Source organism: Colobus angolensis, unplaced genomic scaffold, assembly GCF_000951035.1.
Source record: "Colobus angolensis palliatus isolate OR3802 unplaced genomic scaffold, Cang.pa_1.0 Scaffold386, whole genome shotgun sequence".
Lineage (NCBI taxonomy): Eukaryota > Metazoa > Chordata > Mammalia > Primates > Cercopithecidae > Colobus > Colobus angolensis.
Genome location: NW_012117221.1, coordinates 1,732,046 through 1,744,069, shown reverse-complemented (window position 1 = coordinate 1,744,069; position 12,024 = coordinate 1,732,046). Strand labels below are relative to the sequence as shown.

Sequence of the window (12,024 nt, the reverse complement as noted above, 5' to 3'; positions counted from 1 at the left end):
AAGTGATCTGTGTAACCCAAAACCACCTGTTCCCCAAAAACTACTGAAATTTAAAAAAAAAAAGAGTAGTTGAAGGAAGAAAGTCACAGGGTACAATCTTAGAATCACTTCTAAGAGGCAGGCAGAGACGGGAGACTGAGAATGAGCAGAAAGGTTCAAAGAAAACCAGGAGAGGATGCTCTGATAGAAATCAAGCGTAGTGTAATCAAGTCAGGCTCATGGCAGAAAACAGGTAGCCCCACTAAAGTGAGTTTAATGAAGGACTGTTTTCAAAGGTGTGAGCGTGGTTAAGAAGACCAAAATATGATAGTAAAACACATATGACTAGCAACAACAGATGGTTGTAAGGGGATGGGCCTGAAGTAACAAGGGTTAGGCGTTCTTGCCAGAACTTAGGAACCTGTAGCGCTGGAGAGAATCCCCTAATCTCTTCAGAAATAGAAGGAAAAGCCACTCCTAGTTGGTTGCCTGGCAGGAGAGGATACAGGAGATTCAACTTCTCTCTCATCTCATGTTGGCTGTTCATTGGCCAGAAACAAAGAGAAGCCAGGAGACAAGGAAGCCGGGTGATGCAGCTCACGGGACAACCTTTGGGACACAAAGCTGAGTGGAGAAGGGTGGAGGGTAGGTCTGGCAGTGCAGACACAGACTGTCTGGTGCACCCAGAAAGGCAAGTTGAATAGGATGAAATGCTCAGCCAAAACAGATGATACAGAGAAGTCACAGAGATGAATACTGAAATTTCTATTGAATTTGGCAATTAGGAGACCCCTGGCAACTTTAGAAAGTTCCCTGGATTTGGTGATAGAAATTATATCTTGTAGCTTAAGGAATAAGAAAAATAAAGAGCAGTCACTTCCATGGAGGGTGATTTTCTACAAGAAAGTAAGCAAAATAACAATTTGTCAACATAAAATATTATATGCATATATATGTATTGAATATAGTTTTTGTAATTACAGGTTTATAAATCAACATTCTAAATCCTGTCTATTTTTAAGTTGCTATATAAAACATTGAATTTGTTCTTATTGATAAAACCTGCAGTAAATTTATAGAATTTTGCTTTTCAGTAATTTTCTTTCATTTATTTGTATTAGCCATGCTTTCATTAAATTTAGATTTAGGAATAACAGACCATCAGGCCAGTTTTCCTCCTTTTCTTTCTCTTTCTCTCTCTCTAGGTGGTGGTGCATTAGTTCTGGGGCAAGAGCAAGACAAAAAAGGAGAGGGATTCAGCCCAGCTGAGTCTTTTGTGGGCTCCATAAGCCAGCTCAACCTCTGGGACTATGTCCTGTCTCCACAGCAGGTCAATTCCATTTTCAGTGTATGACAGTAATGAGATGCAAAGGTACAAACCTAGTAAAAATGTGAACAGCCTAATGATGACATAACTTATTGTAAGCTCTTGGTTATCAGAATTTATCACCAGTATCATTTCATGCTGTGGTTATAGAGGAAGTTAGGCAGAAGTTACAGTAATTTTCAGTGAACACCCTTTTTAGTTTCTTGGTGATAGTCTTAAATTTTATTGGAATTATTTTAGAATTTGCAAAATGATGTTTTCCAATAACATTTAAGAATATCATCAAAGAGAGCAGGAGAAAATCATGAAGAATAATGCTTCAAATCTCTCCAACTAAAGATGCAGAACTTTAAGGCTGGCACAAGATCATCCATAGAGAGCAACATATGACCTAGTGGCTAAAACCAGCCTAGAGTCAAACAGCTGGGGTTCAAATCCCAGTCTTACACCAAACTCACTGTGATGATTTTGAACATGTTATTCCATATCACTAAGTTTCAGTTCTCTTATCTATAAAAGATAGATAAATAGAACTACATAGAGTTTTGACAAGATTGAACAAAATACTACATATACATTTGTGGTATTATTTGATCCATAGTAAAGGCTTAATAAATGTTTGCTCTTATTACTACAGAGGCTGAACTTCTCTAAGCCTCAGCTTCCTCAATTCTATGTCAGAGGTCAAAGACATAGAATGAAGAAGGGGAGAGCCTCTACAACCCCTTAACAAACCACATGGCTTTACGTAGGGAATTCTAGGTGTAGGATTTCAAAATTTCAGGCAACCATGAGTCTAGTGGGAGAAGTAGCTGGGAGAGGGAATGATAGAGCTGGTGGGGGGGAGAGAAATGGAAGAGAATTTCCTGCTGCCCCTGAAATCATACCTGCTTCCCTCCACCCCCACCTCTAAAAAATCTGTGAATGTTTTCAATAGGACTAAAATAACATATAATAACTCAATCTTAAGGGTTCAAGTAAGGCTTATCTAAAGTGTTATTAAACTTTCAGGTGAAGTCACTGGCTACCTCCTGCCCAGAGGAACTCAGTAGAGGAAACGTGTTAGCATGGCCCGATTTCTTGTCGGGAATTATGGGGAAAGTGAAGATCGATTCAAAGAGCATATTTTGTTCTGGTGAGAATTTCCTTCTTCCCTAGACTCCACTATCTCTTGACCACCCTGGGACTGTCTAGCAAAAGGAGACAATTCAGAATTCTCTATCAGTCAAATTGTATGTGCCTGTCAATCTACTTTTTGTAACCAGTAATTCATACTTACCCTATTTTCATCCAAAGGATTTATTTTCTTTAATGCTAAAATATATTCTGCATAACAAGATATAATTAGGGAGGAAATTTGGATGAAAGTGAAATAAAATCAGAAAAATAAGATTAGAGAAGAGATGAGGTTATTTTTTTCAATGCCCACCAACATACTATGCACCTGTTTGAGATGGGGTACTCTTTTGGTTCCATAATTTGTAGAAGGTATCTAGGAACAGGTAGCACAGGGAGAAAAGCAATGGATGTTGCAATCCACACACTAAAACTGAAATATCAAAACTGTATCATGAAATTAAATGTATTTAAATGAGTTTCTTAGACTGTCCTAGAATTTATGGCTTTTGATAACTTACAAGAACATTTCATTAACATTCCTAAAATATTTTAAAAGAGGGAGAGTTGTTGATTCAAATGTTTTTTTAAAGTAATTTTACTTGCCAGTTATCTGGTTATATGTTAACTTGTTTTCACATCAGTAAGGTGGCTCTCAAATGCTGATACAGAATATAGTTTGAAATTATTGACTTGGTGATGCTGCCACTATGTTGCTGACAAGCTCTGCACCTGTGTTCTTTGCCCTCAGATTGTCCACGCTTAGGAGGGTCAGTGCCTCATCTGAGAACTGCATCAGAAGATTTAAAGCCAGGTTCCAAAATCAGTCTGTTCTGTGATCCAGGCTTCCAGCTGGTCGGGAACCCCGTGCAGTACTGTCTCAATCAAGGACAGTGGACACAACCACTTCCTCACTGTGAACGTGAGCTGCCTTTCTTGAGGCCATTTCAGTGACTTTTGAAAAATATTGAAAACATAAGAACTCTTTTCAGGAATGCTAGACAAAGGGTGAATACTTCACAGTAGCAAATATACCAAATATTCATTGAACCTTTTCTTTATTTAACGAACTGTGCTGGACATCATGAAGGAGATGGGTGATTAGGATCCAAAAGGACCATTTGTGGATGCATCCAAGGTGATGCAAGGAACTGAAAGTGATGGAAAGACACACCCTATAGGTGGAGGCCCAGAGATAGATGGGTCATTGCTGGAGGGGAAAACAGGGAGAGACATCTTCAGTCGAGTGCACTCATTCATTCATTTATTCAGCAACTTTTAAAGTACCTATTTGCTAGGCACTGATCTAGGTCCTCGAGATGCAGCAGTTGGGGGAAAAAAGCCCCTATTATGTAGTTTAGATTCTAATAGGAGAGACAGGAAAATAAATAAGTAAATATAATATGTATTTATAGTAAATAATAAAGGTAAGGGCTACAAGTAAGAGCTGTGAAGAAAGACAAAAGAGGCCAGTGTGGCCAGGCGTGGTGGCTCACACCTGTAATCCCAGCACTTTGGGAGGCCAAGGCGGGTGGATCGCTTGAGCCCAGGAGTTCAAGACCAGCCTGGGCACGTGATGAAACCCTATCTCCACAAAAGATACAAAAATTAACCAGGCATTGTGATGTGTGCTGATAATTCCAGCTACTCAGTAGGCTGAAATGGGAGGATCACAGAGCCCAGGAGGCAGAGGCTGCAGTGAATTGAGATTGCACCACCACACTCCAGTGCAGGTGACAGAGCTAGACCCTGTCTTAAAAAAAAGTAATACAAAAATGAGGGTTGGATGGAGGCTAGACTGCTATTTTAGATAAGCACCTGTTATCACCTGATATATTTACCTGTTTTGTTTGTTTGCTTGTTTGTTTTGCCTATCTACCCCACTAGATAAAAAGCTCCATAAGGCAGGGATTTTGTTTGGCTCACTGCTGTAACTACAGCACCTAGAACAGCGTCTATGTGTTAGGCCATTTTGCATTGCTATAAAGAAACACCTAAGCCTAGGTAATATATAAAGAAAGGAGATGTAATTGGCTCACAGTCCTGCTGGCTGTACAGGAAGCATGGTACTGGCATCTGCTCAGCTTCTGGAGAGGCCTCAAGGAGCTTTTACTCATGGCAGAAGACATCAAGAGTAGGCACATCACATGACAGGAGCAGGAGCAAGAGAGACAGTGGAGGAAGAGTTGCCACACACTTAACCAGATCTCATGAGAACTCACTCACTATTGCAAGGACAGCACCAAGCCATGAGGGATCTGCCCCTATGACCCAAACACCTCCCACAAGACCCCGATTCCAACATTGGGGATCATATTTCAACATGAGATTTTGGCAGGGACAAATATCCAGACTTGATCAGCGTCTAGTGGGTAAATGTTTTCTGAATAAATGAATTGCATGCCTACTATGAGCCAGGCAGTGTGCTAGATGCTGAGGGTTCAGGCTGCTGCTACCCCTAGGACACACTCAGTCTGATGTTTGCATGCAGTAAAAATGTCATGCTTAACTGAACTGCTAGTTTAATAGAAAGTGTTCTTTGAGTATTTTGCTCTTAATGTCGTTGTCTTCTTCCTGGTCACCTTACAGGCATTAGCTGTGGGGTGCCACCTCCTTTGGAGAATGGCTTCCATTCAGCCGATGACTTTTATGCTGGCAGCACAGTAACCTACCAGTGCAACAATGGCTACTATCTATTGGGTGATTCAAGGATGTTCTGTACAGATAATGGGAGCTGGAACGGCGTTTCACCATCCTGCCTTGGTGAGATAAACGTTGGCAACTACTATACGAGATTATTCTAGCTCTGTAGATGACAATCATCCCAAATTCCTGAGGTTCTTGAGTCATTGCTTTGTTAATTTTATCTCATCCCAGTAAGCTGTGGCCAAGCCATGGTGACAAAGCAGCTGTATGTAGAGGTGCCAGAAATGTTTTAAATTTTTATCAGGCTCCATATTAAAACTATATTTACATATCCCTGTCTTATACTTGCCCACCTATAAACTAGGGAGATAATAGCTTTTATTGTATATCTGCACTGTGATTATGACTGTTATATTTAAATTCCATACAAATATATGAAGTGTTGTGCATTACGTGATATGTAATGATTTAAAAGTAAAAACAGATGTTCGATACATAAGGAAAAGGAATCAGCTTTAATATTTATAAGTTGTCTTCATTTTAGATGTCGATGAGTGTGCAGTTGGATCAGATTGTAGTGAGCATGCTTCTTGCCTGAATATAGATGGATCCTACATATGTTCATGTATTCCACCATACACAGGAGATGGGAAAAACTGTGCAGGTAACTAATATATGTAGAACTAGAAGTTCCTCATTCCAGTCTTTTATTCAAGCTCATATTTTAAGTGTATGTTATTTCTAAGTAATAGTTTCAACTTCGAAGGGCATACAGGTAGGCAGACAAGATAAAGATCTTATAAAAGACACATCAGTAACAACTAAAAGTGCTTTAAGTAGCATTGTGCCTCCCCCAAATTCCCAATTTCTAAGAAACAAAACTGATAGCCAACTATGCTGCTAGAATGTTGAAATGTCTACATAGTACAAGAATAATAGAGTGGATATAGAAATATAATCAGTGACCTCTCTGCCTCAATCAGAGCAAGGAAGATGCTTTATCACGTCTTCACTATCAATATCTTTCCTCTGCCTCAGTCACACAAAATTGTATCATTGAAAAAAAAAAGATATCTTGCCTCCCCAAGACATCTTGCATTACGATATTTTGAAATAGCGTTGATAATACTAGATCATCTCTCAACCCATTGTTGTATTTCTTCATTTGCTGTGAGGAGTAACTCCCAGAAAACAATAAGATGTCTATGTAAACACACCATATAAACAGTTCTTTATTTTAGTTATTTCATGTAATATTATATCTGGCACATTTTTTGATGTCACAAAATAGTTTGAGAGCAGGATTTTAATTCCTGTTTTATAATTCGCTTTGTGGATTTTCCATAAGTAACTTTTCTCTGTATGTTAATATTAGGTGATATTCACTATGGAAAACAGTTTAATAAGCATCTTTGGACATACATCTTTGTGCTTACCTCTGGCTGTTTTCCTCAAAATCAGCTCATAATTGCATTTACTTTAAGAATTTATTTAAACTCCTTGACTTATATAGCCCAAATGGCCTTTGAAAAGATTGATGCAATATATCCTCCCCTTTTGAGAAATCAAGTATTATATTCACTTTTCTTGCTCAACGCTAGCCCAAACCTTGCTTTAGCCTTTTCTCCTTCCTATTATAGCAGTGGTGACCGACCCTGAATCTGTAGATAGGGAGAGCCCAGAGCCCACACTATTTGGGAAGGGAGGCTGGAAACTTCCCTAAATCTGCTTTATTCCACCTTTCCATCAACCTGACACCAAGTCAATTGCTCTGAAAAATGGTATGAAGAGGGAACAGATGAAAGGCTAACGCCCTTCTAAGCCACGCCCTAGCACCACCGCTACTTTCCCAATGAGAGCCTACCTTTGGGGCCAGAAAAAATATGTATATTGTTGTTAGGCATTGCTGTTTCAAATTATTATTGCTTCAATGCTTATTAAATGTATGTTCTGGTCTAATGTCCAGTGTGTCTCTGGGCCCTCATGCATTCTCTTGTGATTTTAACAGGTCTCTTAACTATAGTGGAATTCTTTTGCTGTGAGACTTTGCATGGTTGTGTGAAAGCCACTTATTATTCCACCAAAACTGTTTGTTTCTAGAACCTATAAAATGTAAGGCTCCAGGAAATCCAGAAAATGGTCACTCCTCAGGTGACATTTATACAGTAGGTGCCGAAGTCACATTTTCATGTCAGGAAGGATACCAGTTGATGGGAGTAACCAAAATCACATGTTTGGAGTCTGGAGAATGGAATCATCTAATACCATATTGTAAAGGTATGTTTAGTAATGTTACCATGTTTATTATGTTTGTCAATCATAGAAAGGTAAGGTGTAGACATATAAAGTGTTATATCAGTGTTCTTTGCATTTGAACTGAAGTATTAGGCACATGTTTAAACATGACCCCATACACACTCCAAAAAAAAAAAAAAGAAAACAAAGAAACAAACAAAAAAAGATCTTGAACTGCCCCTTGAGATTTCAGAGATTTTTGCACAGTCTCAAAAAAGTCACATATTTGTTTTTCCTTCATTAAGCTGTTTCCTGTGGTAAACCGGCTATTCCGGAAAATGGTTGCATTGAGGAGTTATCATTTACCTTTGGCAGCAAAGTGACATATAGGTAAGTGTCTAAGATTAAAACTATATTATAGAAGATGTTGATGGCATGCTGGTAGTGCTATAACACTGAAAGAAAAGGGGTGGGAAAATAATTCCAGAGGACATTTTTGAATTAATATGTAATTAATTGAATGATATGTAGTGTGAACAAATCTTAATCCAATAATTTAATGGTAGTTACATCTAGAATCGTTAAATAACCTGACCAATAACCTATCATTACCTCCAGCACCCCCCTGAGGCACGCTGAGAGTGGATGCTCATAGCTAATGAATACTCTTGATGTCTCAGAAACAGACTAGACCACACCACTCTCAAGGCAAGGATTCCCTGTTTGTAGTTACTAACCCATGATGCAAACTGAAGGCAAGCCAAATTCTTAAATGTATCCTACTTCCCTGTGGGGAAGATATACAGTATTCAATCTTGAAAAAAAATTAATTTAAAAGCATTATTTCAGTAGAAAAAAATCAACTTTTCCAATATGTATAAATTCTTAATATTTTTAGAGGTTTTTGGCACAGATAAAAGTACGCAAAATAAAGCAAATTATATCCTGCAATTTTCCTCTATCTTCTTTAGGTGTAATAAAGGATATACTCTGGCTGGTGATAAAGAATCATCCTGTCTTGCTAACGGTTCTTGGAGTCATTCTTCTCCTGTGTGTGAACCAGTGAAGTGTTCTAGTCCAGAAAACATAAATAATGGAAAATATGTTTTGAGTGGGCTTACCTACCTTTCTACTGCATCATATTCATGTGATACAGGATACAGGTAACATTTGTAGACACCAACCAAGCTTTCTACAATACTATGTTACTCGCTCCCTATTTTAATTTTTTTGAGACATGGTCTCACTGTGTCACTCAGGCTAGAGTGCAGTGGCACAATCTCAGCTCACTGCAATCTCCACCTCCCAGGCTCAAGCGATTCTCCCACTTCAGCCTTCCGAGTGCACAGACTACAGGTGTGCATCACTATACTCAGCTAATTTTTGTATTTTGTAGAGATGGGGGTTTCACCATGTTGCCCAGACTAGTCTCGAACTCTTGAGCTCAAGCAATCCACCTGCCTCAGCCTCCCAAAGTGATTACAGGTGTGAGCCACCGTGCCTGTATTCTTTACTCAATAGGTTTCATTTGTATGTGACTGGCGGACTCTAAAAACAGATTTATAAATATGAGGATGTTCTCAAATCTGTATGCTTCCTGAGGCCTACCTAGCTAATGGTAAATGCCCAAGGAAATATTCAATCTAACTATGACTCTGGGAGGCCTAGTTCGATTGCTATAAGCATTCAGACTTCAAACATGAAAGCAAAAATTTTTTGTGAAACATAAACAAAATACCAAATAAATGCTTTTGTGATGGATTTCTTTATAAACAGCTTACCAAGCTTATACTCAACATTGCATGGAATGTTACAAAAAAGCATGTCAAGATAAGGGGCTAGGTTCTTAATACTGTAGGAGATCGTGTGTGTGTGTGTGTGTGTGTGTGTGTGTGTGTGTGTGTGTGTTTAAACAGAAGGGACAGTGGGGAAAGGCTGTGATCAGAAACATGATCAACAGGATCTGAAGTGGAACAGATCGACTGAACAGAAAATGGAGTGAATTAAAGTGTGCTATCAGAATCAGGTTGAAAAGAAAGGCAGATAAGCCATGGCATAGGGATGTGAGGTTTCAGTCAAAGGAAGACCAGAGGTCAGAGTCAGGGGCAGCATGGTTCAAATGCCCAGGCTTATGGCCTGGACAGTTCCGTTTGACCTTAGTTGCCCTGATTTCCTGGCTACTTAGGTGAGTGGCTTTCTTCCTGCTGGATTCTAACCAGTCTAATGAACCCCTTCTCATCCAAGTAGTCTGCTCTTCACAGCTCTGGAGTGCCTTACACAACTGCCCATAAGCAGATTCAATATTTTACTATGTACCAAGTGATTATTGTTACATTGTTTTCACCCATTCATTGTTTCAAATGGTATATAACTTGTTTAGATTTCTCTTGCTTTCATATAAAGCAATCTAATACGAAGAAATGCTATTTTTGTGTACTCAAATTCCTCAAATTCCCTTATTCTGAGTTCTTCCTGTTTTATCTCTATAGCAGCAAATCCATAGCCAATGAAAGAGTAACATCATTCTTTCCTGTAGCTTACAGGGCCCTTCCATTATTGAATGCATGGCTTCTGGCATCTGGGACAGAGCGCCACCTGCCTGTCACCTTGTCTTCTGTGGAGAGCCGCCTGCCATCAAAGATGCTGTCATTACGGGGAGTAACTTCACTTTCAGGAACACTGTCACTTACACTTGCAAAGAAGGGTGAGTAGAGCCTATGAAGTAAAGGATCATTGAGAGCCAGGGAAGTGGATGCTCCCGACTGCAGAGATGGGCTCCATTGGACACGAAATTTAATCTCCTGGCAGCCAAAGACAAAGAGAATCTTATGTTTTTATTTCCTACTTGTAGAGACAGAGTATATACTCCTGTGGAAATAATGTTTTCCTGGAATTTGAGTAGTATATCAAATTAGACCCTCAATGATGGACATTGGGCAATGCAGTGAAAAAATATCTTTATATTATAATTTTTTTAATTTAACTTTTTTTTTTTTTTTTTTTTTTTTGGAGACAGAGTCTTGCTCTATCACCTTGCCCAGGCTGGAGTGCACTGATACAAGCTTGGCTCACTGCAGTCTCCACTTCCCAGGCGCAAGTGATTCTCATGCCCCAGCCTCCCACATAGCTGGGACTACAGGTGCCCACCACCACACCTGGCTACTTTTTGTATTTTTAGTAGAGATGGGGTTTCACCATGTTGCCCAGGCTGGTCTTGAACTCCTGACCTCAGGTGATCCACTCGCCTCAGCCTCCCAAAGTGCTGGAATTACAGACATGAGCCACCACGCCTAGCCTTATATTGTACTATTAAAGATGCAAAAAGTACATTTAAGTGGGCTTTTGTGTATTTATATTCTGCCAAACCAAAGGCAAGACTTAAGTCATAATATAAAGATGACATATCTACAGGGAGGAAAGAAGATAATAAAGTTCAGGTTTTTACATTTCTAATGATCGTATTTAATTCAGAGATAATCTTTGGAAACCAGGAAACAAATTACAAAGGGCTTTCAGACTCATTGTCTCCTTTGATCTTCACAAAACCCCTGTGAGGGACTGAGAAGGGAAAGGCTCCCTTTGGGATGATCAATTTAGGGTCTCAATGGAGCCCATACAGTGTGGAGGGGTGACTAAATCTCAGGTCGTCTGAGTTGCATTTCATTGCAATCATTGTTTTTTTCCCTATGCATCCTCAATAAATACTTTGATCAATAGGGCTTTCACACTCCAGATTTACTACAGTTGTTTTTCACAAGCTGCCACAGCAGAGAAGTTGCCATTATCTGGATTTGTATCTCAACTCTGTTGTTCACTAACTGTGGGGCCTTGGGGAAATAGTGTGACCTCTCTGCCTTGATTGTGCTCCTACATAAAATGAGTTCATACTTATGGATATTGTGAGAAATAAAATGATATAATATATGGCCTAACCAGAAAAAAAATCAATGAACCCAACAAACTTAGCCATTATTATGATGATTGGTGCAGTTTCTGTATTTTCATGGAAGTTGGATTTTACTTCATGGGAATAGAAAACCATTCCACTAATATGTGACTGCCAGCAGGTGGCAACAATATTTTCTTGCGAAAAGATAGTAAGAGTTAAAGACTTGCATGAATAACTGAAGCCCAAATCTTAACATCTTTAAGTGAACAAGGAATCTTTAATATCAAAATGTCAGTGCAGAAATGGCTTTAGATGGTCCCATCTACCCCGGTGGACTCACTCACATAAGAACTTCCCCTAATGAACTGCATAGGACTATTTAAAATTAGTCATTTAAAATTTTGTGAAATCTTAGCAAATATACATGTTCCAAACAATATCTTGATATTGACTACTGCTGGAGCTTTTTCTGATTTAAAAAGTAATGCATGATCACCATATAAAACTAGAAAATACAAAATCTATACTTAAAAGTCACCCATGATTTTATTACCCAAAGACGAATATTGGTAATATTTTACTTCATTTTTCCTAGATTTTTGTCTTTGCATGTATTTTTGAATATTAAAGATGATGCTACATATACAGATTAATACTTTTTCCTCTTGTCTTCACAAATCATACACATCTGCACAAATTGTTCACTTAGAAGATATAGTAAGAGGAGTCTTATGTCTGGCTAATGTTTATCTAAAAGTGATTTATTTAAAGAATCAAGACAATTATGAAAATGATTTTAAAAATCTTTTCATTTGAATAGGATTTTTTGTTT

General features: G+C 38.7%; 1 protein-coding gene across 1 annotated transcript in view; it reads left to right on the top strand.

The window, feature by feature from the left end:
• Window positions 1-12,024, top strand: part of SVEP1 (sushi, von Willebrand factor type A, EGF and pentraxin domain containing 1) — a 225,115-nt gene that overhangs the window by 153,530 nt on the left and 59,561 nt on the right. The window contains exons 28-36 of the mRNA XM_011954605.1: window positions 1,185-1,309; window positions 2,318-2,441; window positions 3,174-3,344; window positions 5,012-5,185; window positions 5,613-5,732; window positions 7,169-7,345; window positions 7,609-7,693; window positions 8,275-8,466; window positions 9,840-10,007. Coding sequence (XP_011809995.1) covers window positions 1,185-1,309; window positions 2,318-2,441; window positions 3,174-3,344; window positions 5,012-5,185; window positions 5,613-5,732; window positions 7,169-7,345; window positions 7,609-7,693; window positions 8,275-8,466; window positions 9,840-10,007 — 1,336 coding nt within the window. The remainder of the gene's footprint in view (window positions 1-1,184; window positions 1,310-2,317; window positions 2,442-3,173; window positions 3,345-5,011; window positions 5,186-5,612; window positions 5,733-7,168; window positions 7,346-7,608; window positions 7,694-8,274; window positions 8,467-9,839; window positions 10,008-12,024) is intronic.